Raw genomic sequence first — 20062 nt, 5'->3', positions numbered from 1 at the left:
CACAAACTTTTAGAATTTAATGAATGTTCAGAACCTAACACAATAAGAGAGCTGATAGAAAAATTTTACACAAGCCAATAGAAAACTTAGATAAAGTGCTGCGTGAGTCATTTTTATTGGAATGATCGGAAGGAATGGCTATATATATCAGGGTCAAAAATTATTGCCAAAGCAATATATTTTAAAGAAAAAAATGGGCACTGATATAACAATTGCTTTTACTGATGAATGGTTAACTAAATTTAAGATAAGGCACATAATTTGAAATTTAGATATTGTGGGAGAAAAACAGTCTGCTGACACAGAGTGGCTAAAGAATACAGTGTGACAGTTGAGAAGCTTACCAAATATTCAATGCTGATGAAATCAGTCACCAGTGGAAATGTTTGCCACAAAAAACAAAAAACATTTTTTCTTTGCAGATTGCAAAGCAAAAAAGTGCAACTCGTTTTAAGCAAAATAAAAAAGATTGACAGTTCTTATGTGTGCAAATGCATTAGGCCAACACAGAATTCAGCCTTTAGTAATTGGTAAATCATCATCATCCATGAACCTTGAAGGGAATTGTGCATTTGCCTGTGACTTCTAAGGCCCAAAAAATGCTTGGATGGATAAGAAAATTTTTCAAGATTGGTTCACTCGTGAATTGTTCAGCAGTTTGAAAGAATTTATATATAGGGAAGAGTCCAAATTCTAAATGTGTCTTACTTCTTGATAACTGTAGGGCCCATCCTCATGAATCCAAATTAGTTTCTGATTGTGGAAATATTTTTTCCTGTTATTTACCATCCAATGTCACTTCTCTCATTCAGCCCATGGATCAAGGAGTTATCTAAAATTTTAAATGCCACTACACGAATGATTTTATGAAACAAATAATTAGCAAGGATATCCCATTTTTCACAATTAAAGATGCAATATATTCTATAGAAAATACTTGTGTTTTTAAGATACTGTAAAACCATCACTCTTGTGAGAGCATGGAGGAAATTATGGCCAGGTGTCACATCTGCCGACTTACCATCTGACGATGATATTGGTTTTAACGTATGGTCAAGGCAAAGCAGTAATGAAGAAATAATGCAAACAGTTCAATCTACCACAACAGAAAATTCTTTACATAGACGAAGTTGGAGATATTGATGCATGGCTTGTTGTTGATAATGAGGTTGAATTATCACAATCTTTATCAGATCAAGAAATCATTGATAGTGTTGTTACCCCTGAGAAACTCAATGATGCACTTTGTTCAGATGTAGATGAGGACATTGAAACAACTGAAAAGATAACTTGGGCTGTTTCAGAATCAAGCATAGAAAATATTCTTCATTTATTTTTAACAAAATCCAAGCTTTACTATAGAAGAAGTAATACAAATGCATTTGCTGTGAAATACTAGGATAAAAAAAAAAAAAAAAAAAAACGAACATCGATGAGATAAAGTGATATTAGAAAATTTTTGAAAAACACAGTTACTATTCCTAAAAAAACCATCAAGAAAATGTACTCTCTACTCTCTACTACAGATGAAGCATTAGAAGAAATGGCACCCTCTACATCTAAAGCAGACACATTCAGAGGGGATCAACTAGAATAGAAATTTTTCCCCCTTTTTATGTTTATATACTAAAGCATGTTTATGATTACACGATTTTTAATTTACACGATATTTAATTTTTTTGTGTGCAGTTAATAAAATTTCATTCTTAATCTCTCTATTTCTTATTTAGCCTTATTATTTCGGCATTAAATATAATAAAAATAAAATTTTCTAGATAACAGAAAAATCAAAATAACACCTTCAATCTCTGAAGGTGCCATTATTTTGAGTCTACTGGAATAAGAGGAATTAACCATTTGAACCAAATAAATAAATTACAAACTGGATACTATTACTTTCCAAGACCATATCACCGATTTTGTGATATGGTCTTTTTGTTTTTTATTTATTGATGTGGACATAAGAATCTTATGTCCACATCAATAAATAAAAAACATAACAACACATGCATATTTGAAAAATATAAAAATTTGATGAAATCCATAAAAAAGTCAACTTGTCAGGAAACTGTAACACACAAATTACCAGCTAAGTTTGCATTTGTTATTTGTAGCTTGAAATCTGGAAGGTTAAATACATCTGGTTTAAATGTTTTGTCATTAAGGATTCCAGGTGACTACGGATCTTTTACTTTCACACTTGAGAGAATAACTAATGTACAAAACCAGTAAGAGAAAATAACAAGAAAGTCTATTAATGTTTTGGATTTTGAACCACAGTATGCTATTAGAACTGTTTAAGCCATTAATTTAAGCCACCAATCTTTAAAGGAAATATTCAAGTTCACAGAATGACGAAGTCATTCTGTAAGTATAATGAATTTAGAAGTGAGGATGGCAAACCACTGTTTAATGAAAAGCAAATATTTGTGCATACAATCTAAAGTAGGACTGATGTAGAATTAGTGTTATAAACTGCTAGAAAAATTTCCTATAATCATGTAGAACCAGAGAGCTTATTTAAGGCCAAATGTCTTGGTAAAATCGGTGGCAAGGGACTATTATTACTTTTTCAAATTAATAAATTAATTTAAATTTAATTATAAATTAATACTTATAATACTTACGTTAGGAAATGCATCTTTACTGAGTTACTGTGACAAACATACTATATAGGTTAAGTTCATAACCTATTTCAAATAGAAAGGTGTACATCCATTTTTAATATACCAGATTACAATGACAACCAATGAGGCTGATCAATTTCTGTATATACTGACTTGTAGAACATTTGTTGCACAAAAAACATATTTCAAAGGCAAAAAAAAAAAAAAAAGAAAAAAAAAAGTGGGTAAAAAGTGTAGATATTCTTTAAGGTCACATTTATCATTTTTAATACAGTATGAAAAATATTACTAAAGAGAAAATATTGTAATCTTGAATCACCATCTGTTTTTCTCCTTGGTGTAAACTTTATGCAATATAAGCTATAAATAAAAAAGTTGTCAATTTATTTCTACAGGGACTGATACTGCAGCCCCATTTTTCTTAAAGAAAGAATTGATTTTCAGTTGTTTAATTTGCTTTTCTTTCTCTTTCTTTGTAAAAGGAAATTGCATCTGCAATCTTCTTTGTCACGGCACAGTTATAATCATTGCAGGATGCTTTTCAGAGGCAATTATCATAGCTTGATTTATCATGTGAAAGCATTTTACATGTTGGGCCTGTTTCTGGTGAAGATATTTCTAGTATTTTTAAATTATTCTTGAAAATATTTAAATAATTGAAACTAACAATAAGCTTTAATTGAAACTAACAATAAGCTTGCAATGAAATTTACAAGAAAGCAAGAAATTCTCAAAAAATACACAAAGTCAACTGATTTAAAGTAATATGACCAGATAAAAATTATTTTATACCTGAAAACCAGATCTAAAGACTTCCAATTACAGTTGGGTCTCCATATTCGCAGGATCTGTATTCATCGATTTGTGTTTTTGCATGGGCAGTTGTGAAATTTATCATACTAAAAATTTGGCTGCTGCTTGCTGCAATCACCCTGAAGATGCATGTGGTGGGACACGTGCACATTCAGTCTCTCAGTGAGCATCATCCAAGTAGGACAGCTTGTGACCTTTGTGTGTTGTGTGTATTTTCACTAGGCTACTTGGGCTTAAAATATTAGTGCTTATGTGAAGAATACCCATGGTTCTAAATGAAGTGCATCAAGTGATGGAAAAAAAGCCTAAAAGGGCCAAAAAAGTGATGACTTTGAACTAGAAAGTGCAGATTCTAGATAAATGTCGAGAAGGGCTCACATACGTGGCCATAGGCCACATGTTTGGTATCAATCAAAGTACCATATAATACATAAGGAAACAAGAAACTGAGATCAGAGAGGCAGTGCAAACTGGCGGAATTCTTACTGCTAGATACACAGCTTATGAACATGATAAAGTGATATTAAAAATGAAGAATGCAACTTTCATTTGGATCTAAGACCAGCACAAGAAAAATTTGCCTGTGAACATTGGTAAGATTTCCACTAAGGCCCTTGTTCTTTAAAACAGATTTAAGCTGCAAACCCCCCTTTACCAGCGGCACTGTGGAAACCACTTTCATTGCCACCCTTTACTGGCAATGAAATTCAAGAGGCTTTGTTCACTCTATAATGTAAAGATTACGGGTGAGTCTGCTTCAGCTAATCACTAGGTTGCTGAGGCCTACCCTGCGCAACTCATGAAGCTCATCAAGGAGAAGGGATATAAAATTGAATAGGTTTTCAATACCGATGAGACGGCATTATTCTGGAAGAAATATAATGCCGTCTATTCTGCTAGTTTGCAGCAATGCACAGGCCATATGACAAAGCCCGGCCCAATTTTCTGCATGCAGAACCCAGGACATAATAAGAATATACTGGCTGTATACTGGATGCGGAACACAAAGTCTGGACGATGAAGAACCACTTCTTAAACTGGTTCCACCACTGCTTCGCAGAAATAATTGAGTTGGCCAGGAGAATAGGGGGCATAGGTTTCGAGGATATCAACAATTTAATTGATGGACAGGCAACAACACTAATGGATGATGAACTCAAGGAGCTGTTTTTGTTCCAACCTTGAGGATGAGAACCACGCCAAGTGAAGAAGTTCGACTTGGAAAACCTAGTACAGGCAATGCATGATGCCAAATGCCTAGCAGGCTTCTACAAATACAACAACAACAAGATTCATGAAATGAAGTACAAGGAAAGCCTCAATGATATTTTAACACCATACGTAGCCATGTTCAACGAGTTCAAACAAAAGAAGCAACTTCTCATCACAATGTTCCTGAAAATGGGCAACTTCTACATCAACACTTAACACTCCTCATACCACCAAACCAGAAATCTCGACATTGGCCAAACCTGCTTCTCCAGCCTCTGAGACCCCTACTACTGAATCCTGCGTGCCTTTTTCTTAACTATGTAATAAAATTTTCGAACAATTAGCATTATAGACATGGGTCTAAAATGTTACTCATTAGTGTAAAACAATTAAAACCTTTTAAATACATTTAAGCATTTTTCTGTGAATTTTAAATGGTTGTGTAAGTGTTTATGCATAAGTAGACAACATCTGGGGCTATTTGGGGGAAGAGTACAGATTTTCACGGAATTTCATGTTTTCACAGGAAGTGTTGACAAGTGACTCCTGCGAATATGGAGACCCAAGTGTCAAAAGTCTCCCAAATATTTAATCAGTTAACAGATTTTGATTCAGCATTTGGAAGCTGAATCAAAACAAAATCATAGGAAAAAACATTTTTCTCTGTATAATTAAAAAAAAACTACATCTAATGAATACTTACCAACAATTAGCATTTGAATCAGGTATATCTGTCGGGGGGAAAATTGTATAAATCATGTATAAGTACATTAAAAAAAACAGTGCAATTGCAATATAACAATCTGACACTTCCATCACAGCTCAATTTGTATTTTTTTAATTAAGAAATCACCAGCACAATTACAAAATCACCAATTATAGACAAAACAAAATTAAAATCTATACAGGTTGTTTAGGTAAGTAGCAATCTTTTTTTGGTGAACAATGACTGATCATTTTTCATCTTTTTTGAGGGATCACATTTATTTTCCTGATGGTGTAGATGGGTTCAGGATTAGGTAAAAGAAATTTGTCAAAGAACACTGGTTTGATGTACAGATGCTGATTAAGAAGAATAACACCTATAAAAATATCTGGAGATAAAACAACAAATAGCAGAAACTGGATGGAGTGAGTTTGTGAGTAGTTTTATGGGAATACGTTCGAGGTTTATGAAAATACCTTAATCTGTCATAAAATATTCAGTAATAAGATGGATTTCGTATCGATACAGAGTTTACTGTATCGATGCTGAAGAAAAATAACACTGGAAGCAAAAGAGAAAAACCTACTTTTATAGATATGGAGAAAGCAATATTTCTGATATGTTTTTGCCAAGATGAAAGAAAAAATTGGTTGACCCAAGTAAAGAATTGTGCCCTTGTATGAAAAGTCTGTTATGATGGAGTTAGGGGCAGGTGTTTGCCCAGTCAACGACTTTGTATAGGTTCCATTTAGTGAGTTTCCCGGCACTGCACCTCAAGAAAGCTTCTTGTCCATAGTGCCAGTGTATTATGTTCATATCATCCGGTTTTATCAGCACGTTTTATCAAGGAGGAAAGTTTTATCAGTACGGCCAGCATTTGTAAGTAGATGGAATCTATTTTGCAGAGATGGGGCTCATGGGCTCATTTGAATAAAGATGATGCAATCATTTTTACCAGTATCATTAAGGATACTGTAAGGGTTCAGGGAAACTGCTAGTTCGGGGGGGGGGGGGGGGGGGGGGGGGGGGGGGGGAAGAAAATTTATATACGTGTTTACCCGATGATATGGATCAAAATAATGCTTGCACTCACCTCATGAATTCTTGTTTGTTGCCACAACAGCCAATGTTGATAAGATGTTATGAGGGTAGCAATATGAACATAATATCATTAGGGAGATATTAGACTTGAAGCACAGAAGGGTTGAAGGCAACCAAGTTCACAATCCTCCAATGGGGATAACCTAGAGACTGGAATTTAAAAAATTATAGTGGGTGTTTGAGTTACTGTAGTTGTCTGTACAACACAAGATTTATCAAACAGCAAAACAAAATCTAGAGTCAGTAGCAAAATTATGGATATGATTTCCAGACAATGGAAGAAAGTCACTGACATGCAGGGAAAAAAGGATAAAAGAAACAGAACCTTGAATCATTCCTGAGATATCTAGGGGAAACCTTTCCCCTGAGAAATCTAGGGGAAAAAAAAAGCCATTCTACCACTAAGAGCCACAGAAAATTATAGCTGCCTAATTGCAAAAACAATAGGATGGAAACTTAAATTTTTCTGAACTTTTCCATCTAATATCTAAGAACAATGACATAAGCCAAGAGATATTCTGAGGGCTGAAAATAAAGATATCCACACCGGAAATCAACTACTAATATAAATGTTTAAAAATGATAAGAGATGGCAGTTAATTAAGGGGTTTTATTGTGGAGTAGAACCTACCACAGGACAAAAAAAAAACAAAAAAAAAAGTGTGTATATGATACACACATTTTTATTCACACACATCATGTATCATATTCACACACATTATGTGTGAATGTGATACAAGCCCAAAATCTGGTAAATCCTAATTTTACCAATATGCCCATGGTAAAAGCCAGAATTTTACAAGAGCAATTTGTAAAAGTACAACATATCAATCCTTTTAATTTTATTTGTCACTATTACTGCTCTGATACATTAAATCATGTCATTTAACAGTTTACATTGGTTAAACACCTTACTGTATTTGAAAATTATATACAATTTGCAAATACAGTTAGGTGTTTAACCAATGGAAAATAATTATTTTTCATTATAACTGAAGTACTGCATATTAGGTGCTCCAAATATAGTGAATATATTATCCAGGAAAAAATTGATAGGAAAAGTAAGTTTATCAGCAGGAAATTATCAGCTTTCCCACCCCCCTTTTTTTTTTTTTCCTTCTTTGTTAGTTGTTGGTGTATTGGCTTCTGTGGCCATAATGCACCTCCCAAAGTTTTTGCATTTTACTCTGATCCAAGCCGAAAGCAGGATTTGAACCCGCGACCTTTGGGTTGCCAGGCAGACACTTTACCCACCTGGCTAGCCGGGTCGGCTTTCCCTTTTTGCCAGTGCCATTATCTCTTTGACAATTTTTAAACAAGGGCATAGGTGAGTGCATGGGTGGGAAATTTCTTATTCCACAAAGTAGCCTGGATAACATATTTACTATATTCTGAATAAAGTGAATTTTATAAAGTGAATAAACATTCAATCATATCAGTTTATGGTTTATGTTTCTTAGAAACAAATGTAACTGGGAGCTGGTCAGGGACTCAGTTGTCTCCTGACCTGCCAAGTGATGCACCCCCCGATTTGGGTCCCAGAAAAGAATAATCAAGTACATATTGCTCTGGTCAAAGGTGATCTAGTTTTATTAGGAGACTCTGGTTTCAGAGAAATGGGTACAATTTTTTGAAACAAATATGTGTGGTCCAGAACCAGAGTGTGTTTGCCAGGAGCAACAAATGATGTTACCAACAGACTAAGATTTTAAGGGAGGTAAAGAGAGAATTATAATTCATGTGGGGACTAACAATATTAAACAAACATGACTTGACCACCTGTTGGATAAATACAGGTGAAAAACTGCTGTGAGTTAAGTCAGAATGTATGTGTCCGCAATTCTGCCCAGACGTGATAGGAGGGATTACAGACTGAAAGCCTCGTGGATTAACTCGAGACTTAAGGCTAGAGACTGCAAGGCTCTAGGGAGGAAAGTTTTATCAGCACGGCCAGCATTTGTAAGTAGAAGGGATCGATTTTGTAGAGATGGGACTCATTTGAATAAAGATGGTGCAAGGATTTTTGTCTGTATCATTGAGGATACCGTAAGGGTTCAGGGAAACTGCTAGTTAGGGGGGAAGAAAATTTATATAAGTGTTCACCCGATGATATGGATCAAAATAATGCTTGCACTCACCTCATGAATTCTTGTTTGTTGCCACAACAGATAATGTTGATAAGATGTTATGAGGTTAGCAATGTTTCAAATGAGGAGGAAGATAAAGCTTGGGATACAAAACATAAATAACTTCAATGGGTGTGTCAGAGTAGTAAACTATAGAAGATAACTTAGTCTCAACTGTGTCTACAGTAATTTCAGGAGTGTTGTCAATAAAATGGCTGAATTTGAACTCCTGGTTAAGACAACTAATGCTGGTATAATAGGGCTAACCTAAATACATTATACATACCATAGTGGAACTCATCATCGCCAATTTCTGGGTGGTGCCACCCAGAAATTGGCGATGATATAATAGGGCTAACCTAAATGCATTATACATACCATAGTGGAACTCATCATCGCCAATTTCTGGGTGGTGCCACCCAGAAATTGGCGATGATGAGTTCCACTATGGTATGTATAATGTATTTAGGTAAGATAGGGAAGGGTCATTCTTTTTATCAAAAGCAACATGAATGCAAAGAAGAGCTTTTGGGGAGTCTGACATTACATCTGCCAGGAAAAAGAATCTGTGTGGTGTGAGTTAGTTGGAAGTTGGAATAATGAGCAAAAGTAATCTACAGACCAGAAGATTGTGAAGATTATGATGAGCATCTTTACATGCAGATGGAATGAATACTTTGCTCTGGTTCACTATAATCTGCCCCAGATTACTAATTAGCATTAGCAAGGGCACATGATGCAAGAAAGCAAGCTTATACAGCATCAGCCAAAAAAAAAAAAAAAAAAACACCTTTATTTCACCCATCCCCTTGCTCCAAAGGTTTATCAAGTTCTGCATTGAATCTATTTAAGCTATCAACTTCTACAACAACAGATGGAAGTTTGTTCCAGCAATCAACCACCCGCTGGCTAAAGGCAAACTTCCACACATCTATCCTACAACTGTCTTTCCTCATTTTGAATCTATGCCCTCTCAGGTGATTATTCTGAGCAAGAGGCATTATCCCATCAGCATTGAACATGCTCAAACAATTCAAGGCTTTGTACACCTCTATCAGATCACCTCGCTGGTGCCTAGTCTCCAGACACTGTAATTTGCAAATTTTAAGCCTTTCTTCGTAAGAGCAACCCTTCGTTCCGTTCACTAACCTTGTTGCTCTTCTCTGTACTCGTTCCAGCAGCTCTACATCCTTCTTCAAATGAGGCCTCCAAACCTGTATACAGTACTCAAGGTGCGGCCTGACCATTGCCGTATACAAGGGAATAATCAACTCCCTATCCCTGCTAGAAAAATTCCTGTATATCATTGATAAGACACCATGAGCTGCTCTTGCAGCCCGTCTGCACTGATCAGAGAACTTCATATCTGCCTGGACAATTACCCCCAGGTCCTTTTCATTCTCTACCACTGTCAGTGTAGTACCACAGAATTGATATGTTGCTCTGGGGTTGCTGTTTCCCATATGTAGTACTTTACATTTGTCGATGTTAAACTTCATTTGCCACCTCTCAGCCCATCTGCTAAACCTTTCCAGATCCTGTTGCAGCAGCATAGCATCAGTAACGCCCTTAACAACCGTACCAGCCTTTGTATCATCTGCAAACTTGGACATTAAGCTTGATATACCATCATCAATATTATTTATAAATACAGAAAACAACAATGGACCCAACACTGAACCCTGAGGGACTCCACTAATAACATTAGTCCACGATGAGCAGTGTCCATTAATTACCACTCTCTGTCTTCTGCCACTCAATCATCCCTTTATCCATAGCAATAATTTGCCACCAATGCCACACTGCTCCAATTTGCGCAGCAGTCTTCCATGTGCAACAGTATCAAAAGCCTTTCCAAGATCCAAGTATATAATATCAAAGTTATTCCCTGCATCCAATTCTTTTGTGACTACATCATAGTATCACAATCAAATTGGTCAGGCAAGACCTTCCCTTAACAAAACAATGCTGTGTCTGAGCTATAACTGAATTCTTGTCAAGATGATCCTGCAGTGCTTCTTTCACCAGTGCTTCCATTAATTTTCCTGGAACAGAAGTTAAACTCACAGGTCTATAATTACTTGTGTCAGCCTTTGATCCTCCTTTGTGAATTGGGGTTACATTTGCACATCTCCAGTCTGTGGGTACCTCCCCTGAGTCCAAGGAAGCTCTCATAATTATGGCTAACGGATTGCTTACTTCCTTTGCTGCCTCCTTCAATTTAACGGGATAGATTCCATCCACCCCAGGTGCCTTTCTTGTATTTATCTTCAACAATTTCTCCTCCACTGTACTCAGTTATTACAAGATCATCTAGCTCACTGCCAGTGTTTACTCCATCTATGGCATTCCCCTTCCTGAATAACGCCTCATGTGTGAATGTAGATGCAAAATATTGATTTAGTTTGTTAGCTACCTGAGTAGGATCATGAACAGTTGAACCATCGATATCAAGTGGACCAATTTGATTCATCCCCTTCCTTCTAGAGTTTACATAAGTAAAGAACTCCTTGCTGTTTTTCTTTGCATCCCTTGTCAAAGATTTCTTGATAACCTCCTTTGTAACTTGGTTACAGATCAACTTATATCTATCATAGGCTTCTGTGTCACATGTTAATTTATATGTATTCCATGCATTTTCTTCTCTGCCATATGTCTCATTAGTTCATCTGACATCCATTTAGGCCTGAACCTTGAACAATATTTCTTAGTTGGTATGTAAAGCCTAGTAGCCTGCAAGATAATTTCTTTGAATGCTTCCCATTTTGAGTTTGCTGTTGGTAACATCATCAGTTGGTCCCACTGTATAGAATTTAAATACTGTCTCAGACCATCTTAGTCGCCTTTATGAAAGCAATATCCCTTCCCTTTACCCCTGATGGTAGTTACCTCCTTGAGAAAATCCCACTTCAGCACACTGTGATCACTGCCACCTAGTGGTTCATTTATCTGCAGATTCTTAATGCATGAAGAATCACTGCTGATAATCAAATAAAGAGTATTCCTCCCTCTAGTTGCCTCCCGAACATGCTGAGGTAGAAAACAATCATCCAATAAATCCACAAAAGCCTTGCTAGTGTGTGAGTGACCAGCCCCCAAATTCCAGTCAATATCTGGGAAATTAAAATCCCCCATTATAAGACTCTCTGATTTACTGGCCCACTCTATTTCCCTGAACAGTTTTTTATTATATTCATCGGAGTCATTAGGCCTATAGCACACTCCTACTCTCAATTTTGATCTCCCAATGGTTATGTCACACCAAACTGACTCGACATTGCACTGTCCAGTGATGTCGACTGGCTTCACTTCCTTGGATTTTATGTGTTTCTCAACTAATAGCATAACCCCTCCTCCCTTCCTATCCTTTCTGTAGACGTTGTACTCCTCAAATTCCAGTTCTGCATTACTTATATCTGTGTGACACCACGTCTCTGATATCCCAACAATATCCGCCTTTGATGCTTTGAGCAATACCTCAAATTCATCAAATTTATTTACCAAACTCCTAGCATTGGTGTACACCCAAATATACATGCACCTGTTCTTTTTCTTAGCTACCCTAACACAACCCATGTGTTTACTTGTACCCCAATGACTCCCAGCACTCTCTGAAATATCCTGCATCCTTTTTTCCAATGCTGCTCTCATTCCAATAGAAGCAGTGCAATAATCACTTTTACCTCTGCCAGTGGCTACTGTTAATCTATTAGTCCTTGTATCCCCCAAATCTAGCAGTTTTCCAACCCACCTAACACTGCCTCGATAACATCAGCAAACATTCTTGCACCCTTTCTATTTAAGTGTATCCCATCCCTGTAGAAGCAGTCTCTCCTGTTAACAAGTACAGACCAGGTTGAAAAAAATTCTATCCGTTGAGCCTTGTACAATCTTTCCAGGGCCGAATTGATCGACAGGGCTCTCATCATATACTCCCTCCTATCGTGTCTGGGCAGAATTGCAGACACTTTCAAATTCAACCCTAATTCACGGCTTTTTTTCAACAGTGACCTGTACTTGTTAAGTAATTCCGCCGGTCTCCTACTCTTAATATCATTAGTGCCAATGTCTACAACAATATCACCTTTTGTGCCCTTAAAAGATGATATCCACACAACATCATCAACCTTTGCCACTGGCAGACATACCCTGGTCCTGTTCCACCTATCCTTTTTACAAAGCATGTTTCCCATTTCCCTGACAATAGCGTCACCAAAGGAACTAGTAGTTGTTTTGGGTTCTAGTTCCTTTGGAACCAGCGGATTCTGCCTTGGGGGTTGCCACTGTGTTGCGTGATGCCCAAGTGCAAGCTCTGGCGTTGGTGTGGGCAGCTGAGAGCTTGATGGGGCCCTCACTTTTAATCCTTCGAGGGCATCCACCCTGTCCTTCAAACTCTCATATAGGCCCATAACAACGCTGAGTTGTCGCCTGATTTCCTTACACTCCTTGCATCGCGCACATAGAAAGACTTCCCCATGGCAGTATCATGTCCCATACTTGACTGCTGCACAAACATCAAGCAAATAGTGCATTTTAAAAGGTTGTGATTCAGAGGGCAACTGCCCCCCCCTCAGTTCTCCCCTGAGCCACAGCACTCCCATTAGCTTGAGCCTTTTGCTTTGCTGCTCTGGTCTGAGCCATTTTGATTTAATTTCAATAAAATTTCAATTTCAGTACAAAATTAAAACCCTAAATCCCAACACAGTTATAAGGCTATATTTATGTTTCAGTATCGAATGTTATCTACGAAATCCCTTTATATAACTTCCGTATCAAGTTAAGTATTAATTATTTATTTTTGCTAATTATTTATGTTATGTAACCTAAGTCGTTATATGTATATAGTTAAAAGTACAATTTAATTGACAATGAAGTTCAACAAGATTAATAGATTTACTGATTAATTGACAATATTATATTATGTACTGTACTATACTAAGCTTATGCTATCTAGTTCGAGATATTTTGTATCGCGTAACAATGGCGGCAATTTACGAACGGTAAATCTACGGACACTTAAGTATCGATTAACTTCCAAATCTCGCCGTCTCAATTCAGAATAAACTAAGGATCCTGACTAGCTACTTATAGAAAATAATTTGATATAACAATTGGTTAATAAATCGGCTAAATCTGGTTAAAAAAAACCTCTCGTTCAACGGAGCTTCAACTTGTAACACGTGGATTTGATACCCTTACCGATACTAAGTAATACCTACAAAATCTCTATCTAAGTTAAACTTTAAACTAAGTATCATAACTAGGAATATAAAGCTACTCTAGAAAATAAGTTAATATGCCAATTTAAGCTAATAAAACAGAAAATAAATCCGAAAAAACTTCTCTGTTCCAGGAGCGGCAATAAGGTAGGTATTGAACCATTGAGGTTAATTATAATGGTATCTTTGAACCTAGGAGAGATTCCTGTGGATTGGAAAAGTGCCAATGCATTGCCAATACATAAAACCAATTCTAAGAATGAAGTTGGACCTAGAGACTGGTAAGTTTGACTTCACTGGCAGGAAAAAATCTTAGAGGCAATTATTAAGGGTGCAATCTAGGAACATTTCAATAGATATGGCATTCTGAAGGACATACAATCAACTAACATGTTTAACTAACTTAGCAGACTGGATTTACGGAACAATTTTGACATAGTTTATTTGGAATTTAGCAAAGAACTTGGCTTGGTCCCTCATGAGAGGTTACTGTATAAGCTTCAACAGGTTGATATTACCAGTAAGATTGTAACACAGACTGCTAGAGGCTGCAGGACAGAATGCAGAGGGTTGTGATTAATGGATATTCTTCAGATTGGTGTAATATCAGGAGTGGGGTACCTTAAGGATCAGTTCTTGGACCACTGTTCTTTCTCATTTCATAAATGATATTGACAAAGGGATAGAAGGCATAATGTTCAAATTTGCAGATGATATAGAAATTGACAGAGTTGTTAATGATCAGTGTCAAGCAGGACTACTGCAGGATGACTTAAACAGACTTCAAAGATGGCCAGAGAAGTGGCAACTATGTTTTAATGCTGCTAAATACTAGGTCTTATACTTGGGGAATAGCAACCCCGAAATAAATTATGTACTTGGTGGGGTTGAATTAAAAACAGTGGAGGAGCAAAGGGATCTGGGAGCTACAATACAGGCAGATATGAAGTTTTCTGAACAGTATAAACAGGCAGCAAGGAAAGCCTATGGTGTCCTATATTGATGCTTTATCAAACAATCTCCTATAGAGATAGGGAAGTCATAATCCTACTGTATAAGACAATTGTAAGACCACATTTGGAATACTGTATTCAAGTATGGAGACCTCACCTGAAAAAAAGACATTGAGCTCCTTGAAAGGGTCCAAGGATGGGCAACTTAAATGGTGAGATTAGCAGAAGTGTGACCATATGGGGAAAGACTCTGATTATGTGGGCTACAGAGCTTGGCAAACAGGCATCTCAGAGGTGATCGGATTGAGGTCTATAAGGCTCTGAGAGGGATTAATAAAATGATTGAGAGGGATTAATAAAATGAATGGCAGTGAAATTCTCACTGTTAAAAAGAATTCCAGAACTAGGGACAATAAATACAAATTACAGGGGTTGAGGTTTAGATTAAATTGCAGGAAAATTTCTTTTAGACCGTGAGTCATTGATTGTTGAAACAAGTTGCCCTCGCAGGTAATTGGGTCTGACAATTTGAATAAATTCAAAGGTCGACTGGATAGTTATCTGTGCAATGAGGGAAGCATATAAGTTGTATTTTCTTATCTATTTGGTGGTTTTTTTTTTGCAAAAGCCTGTGGCTTTCTTGCACTATATGGCAATTACAATTATTATTTATCCCCTCTCCCATACCTCCCAAACTAAATTCAAATGACTTTGTGAACAGGCTTAGCTTTGTTTCTTCCGATGCTGATTGTGCTGATTGCTACTGAGCAATTCCACAGCAATACTGGAACTGCTTGTAGGGGTGAAAACAAAGAGATACAGGGATTGCTCATTTCTTATAATGGTGAATCAATAAATTTTACCACAAACAGATATCATTTTTGTAAACAAAGGCTATTTCTGTCAATCGATTACTGTAACTATGGATATGACAGTTTATTTTTAAAGCAGTAATAATATAATTCATGTCCCTAACTAGTTCCTTAACTGAATAAAAATACATAAGTTGGGTGGAGAGAATAATGGATACACCTGACATGAAAATAATAGTTTCTGTTATAGCTGTATGAGAGTACATGCAACCTTCGGTTTACGAACCAGTTCCATTCCAAGACATTGTTCATTATACTTTTTGTTTGGTATGTGTATCTTGCATTCCTGAGATTTTATGATATGTATCATAAAAAGGAATTTATAGCATTAAAACCATGTACTAAACATCAAATGGTCTATACAATATATTTTATTACAATGTATGAATGCATTATTGTTTATCGTATACGATATATAACGTAAAATAAAATAAAAAAGAATGAAAAACAAGATATCGTACTTGTTAATTTTAATTAAAAAACTTTTAAACTTATTCAACTTTTATTCGTCAATATTTTCACTAGAGTTCAATATTTTCCATATAAGTGACACTAGGTGCAGATGGGGTAGATGGAAGGGCATCTGATAATGAAAAAACAGATGGGTTTTCCACTTTTTTTAAAATATGTTTTTATACAAGGTTGCAGAGTTAGATTCTTTTTTTTCTTTCTTCAAAAATCTCACTGTAGCATGCTAGACAGTCATTATTGCTTCTTTTCACTTTTGCAATTCTTTCCATATTTGGGTCTTCTTCTTCAGTGACTGCCAACCCCTCAGAAATTGATTTAAAGCTGAAGCCATTTTCTGCCTTGTAAATGTTCTGGGAAGCTGGGGAATATCAGGTTCTTCTGTTACTTCAGAATTTAGATGTGTCTCTATTTCAATTATTTCACTGGTTGTTAATTTCTTAAAATGCGAGTCCAAAAGCTTTCTCATGTCAGTCACGTCAAGGTTGAGGTCCATTTTATTGGCCAATTCAACAGTTTCCTGATAAACAGTTTCCAGCAAAGCAAAAGGCTCAAGTTAATGGGTGTGCTGTGCCTCAGAGAACTGAGGGGGACTGTGATTCAGAGGGCAACTGCCCTCTGAATCACAGCCTTTTAAAATGCACTGCTTGCTTGATATTTGTTGAGCAATAAGTTATGGGATGTGACATTGCCAAAGGGAATGTCTTTGTGTGTGTGTGTGTGTGTGTGTGTGTGTGTGTGTGTGTGTGTGTGTGTGTGTGTGTGTGTGTGTGTGTGTGTGTGTGTGTGCGATGTAAGGAGTGCTAGGGGGCGACAACCCAGCATTGTTATGGGCCTATATAAGAGCTTGAAGGACAGGGTGGATGCCCTTGAAGGATCTAAATTGAGGGCCCATCAAGCTCTCAGCTGCCCACACCAACACCAGAGCTTGCACTTGGGCATCACGCAACACAGTGACAACCCCCAAGGCAGAATGTGCTGGTCCCAAAGGAACTAGTAGTTGTTGGGGATGCTAGTGTCGGGGCAATGGGAAACATGCTTTGTAAAAAGGATAGGTGGAACAGGACCAGGGTATGTCTGCCAGGGGCAAAGGTTGATGACGTTGTAGAGCGGATATCATCTTTTAAGGGCACAAAAGGTGATATTGTTGTAGACGTTGGCACTAATGATATTAAGAGTAGAAGACCGGCGGAATTACTTAACAAGTACAGGTCACTGTTGATAAAAAGCCATGAATTAGGGTTGAATTTGAAAGTGTCTGCAATTCTGTCCAGACATGACAGGAGAGAGAGTATATAATGAGAGCCTTGTCGATCAATTAGGCCCTTGAAAGATTGTGCAAGGCTCAAGGGGTAGAATTTTTTTCAACTTGTTTTTACTTGTTAACAGGAGAGACTGCTTCTACAGGGATGGGATACACTTAAATAGAAAGGATGCAAGAATATTTGCTGATGCTATCGAGGCGGGTTGAAAAACTGCTAGCTTGGGGAGATACAAGGACTAATAGATTAACATTAGCCACTGGCAGAGGTAAAAGTGATTCTTGCTCTGCTTCTATTGGAATGAGCAGCAGCCTGGAAAACAAGATGCAGAATATTTCAGAGACTGCTGGGAGTCATTGTGGTAAAGTAAACATATGGGTTGTGTTAGGGTAGCTAAGAATAGGAACAGGTGCATGTATATACACCAATGCTAGGAGTTTGGTAAATAAATTTGATGAATTTCAGGTATTGCTCAAAACATCAAAGGCAGATATTGTTGGGATATCAGAGACGTGGTGTCACACAGATATAAGGAATGAAGAACTGGAATTTGGGGAGTACAATGTGTACAGAAAAGATAGATAGGATAGGAAGAGGGGAGGGGTTATGCTATTAGTTAAGAAACACATAAAATCCAAGGCAGTGCAGCCAGTCAACATTGCTGGACAGTGAAGTGTCGAGTCAGTTTGGTGTGACATAAGCATTGAGAGATCAAAATTGAGAGTATGAGTGTGTCATAGGCCTAATGACTCTGATGAGTATAATAACAAACTGTACAGGGAAATAGAGTGGGCCAGTAAATAAGAGCGTCTTATAATAGGGGATTTTAATTTCCTGATAACGGACTGGAATTTGTGGATTGGTCACTCACACACTAGCAAGGCTTTTGTGGCTTTATTGGATGATTCTTTTCTACATCAGCATGTTCAGGAGGCAACTAGAGGGAGTAATACTCTTGATCTGATTATCAATAGTGATTCTTCATGCATTAAGAATCTGCAGATAAAGGAACCACTAGGTGGCAGCGATCACAGTGTGCTGAAGTGGGATTTACTCAAAGAGGTACCTACCATCAGGGGTAAAGGGAAGGGTTTTTGCTTTCATAAAATCGCCTACAGTGGTCTGAGACAGTATTTAAATTCTATACAGTCGGACGAACTGATGATGTTACCAACAGCAAATTCAAAATGGGAGGCATTCAAAGAATTTATCTTGGAATCTACTAGGCTTTACATACAAACTAAGAAATATTGTTCAAGGTTTAAGCTTAAATGGATGTCAGATGAACAAATGAGATAATGAGGCAGAGAAGTAAAATGCATGGGATACATATAAATTAACACGTGACACAGAAGCCTATGATAGATATAAGCTGGTCTGTCACAAAGGAGATTAGGCAGGCAAAGGCAGATTATGAGAAATCTTTGGCAGAGGATACAAAGTAAAACAGCAAAGAGGTCTTTACCTATGTCAACTCTAGAAGGAAAGGGAAGAATCAGATTGGTCCACTGGATATTGATGGTTCAACTGTTGATGATTCTGCTCAGGTGGCTAACAAACTAAATGAATATTTTGCATCTACATTCACACATGAGGAGTTATTCAGGGAGGGAAATGCCAGAGGTGAGTTAAACTCTGGCAGTGAGCTAAACGATTCTGCAATAACTGAGAGGAAAGTGGAGGAGAAATTGTTGAAGATAAACATAAAAAGCACCCGCGGTGGATGGGATCTATCCAGTTATATTAAAGGAGGCAGCAAAGGAAGTAAGCAAACCCTTAGCCATAATTATGCGAGCTTCCTTGGACTCAGGGGAGATACCTATGGACTGGAGACATGCAAATGTGACCCCAATTCACAAAGGGCGACACACGTAACGTACCCCAGAGCAACGTATCAACTCTGTGGTACTACACTGACAGTGGTAGAGAATGAAAGGGACTTGGGGGGTGGTTGTGCAAGCAGATATGAAGTTCTCTGAGCAGTGCACATGGGCTGCAAGAGTAGCTCATGGAGTATTGTCAATGATATACAGGAATTTTTCCAGCAGAGATAAGGATGTGATTATTCCATTGTATAAGGCAATGGTCAGGCCACACCTAGAGTACTGTATACAGGTCTGGAGGCCTCATTTCAAGAAGGATGTAGAGCTGCTGGAACGAGTACAGAGAAGGGCAACAAGATTAGTGAATGGAACAAAGGGGTGCTCTTACGAAGAAAGGCTTAAGTTTTGCAAATTACAGTGTCTGGAGACTAGGCACCAGCGAGGTGATCTGATAGAGGTGTATAAAGCCTTGAATGGTTTAAGCATGCTCAATGCTGATGGGATTCTTCCTCTTGCTCAGAAAAACCACCTGAGAGGGCATAAATTCAAATTGTGGAAAGACAGATGTAGGATACACATGCGGAAATTTGCCTTTAGCCAGCGGGTGGTTGGTTGGTGGAACAGACTTCCATCCCTTGTGGTGGAGGTTGATAGCCTAAATAAGTTTAAGGCTCAGCTGGACAGGTATTTTGAACGAACAGAGGGGTGAAGTGGAAGTGGTTTTTTTTTTTTTTTTGGCTGATGCTGCATAAGCTTGCTTTCTTGCATCAAATGCCTCTACTAATGCTAATGCTAAAGTAATTATAGACCTATTAGTTTAATTTCTGTTCCAGGAAAACTAATGGAGGAACTAGTTAAGAAGCACAGCAGGATCATTTAG

The 20062-nt window shown here is 37.4% G+C and overlaps 1 protein-coding gene across 1 annotated transcript in view; it reads right to left on the bottom strand.

The window, feature by feature from the left end:
- LOC150081620 (sorbin and SH3 domain-containing protein 2-like) overlaps positions 1–20062 on the bottom strand; it is a 193458-nt gene that overhangs the window by 70409 nt on the left and 102987 nt on the right. Inside the window, exon 7 of the mRNA XM_090379478.1 lies at positions 5356–5383. Coding sequence (XP_090235604.1) covers positions 5356–5383 — 28 coding nt within the window. The remainder of the gene's footprint in view (positions 1–5355; positions 5384–20062) is intronic.

This window comes from Mastigoproctus giganteus, chromosome 8, assembly GCF_048544385.1.
Source record: "Mastigoproctus giganteus isolate SK-2022 chromosome 8, ASM4854438v1, whole genome shotgun sequence".
In the NCBI taxonomy this organism is placed as follows: domain Eukaryota; kingdom Metazoa; phylum Arthropoda; class Arachnida; order Uropygi; family Thelyphonidae; genus Mastigoproctus; species Mastigoproctus giganteus.
This window is presented reverse-complemented; position numbering and strand designations above follow the sequence as displayed.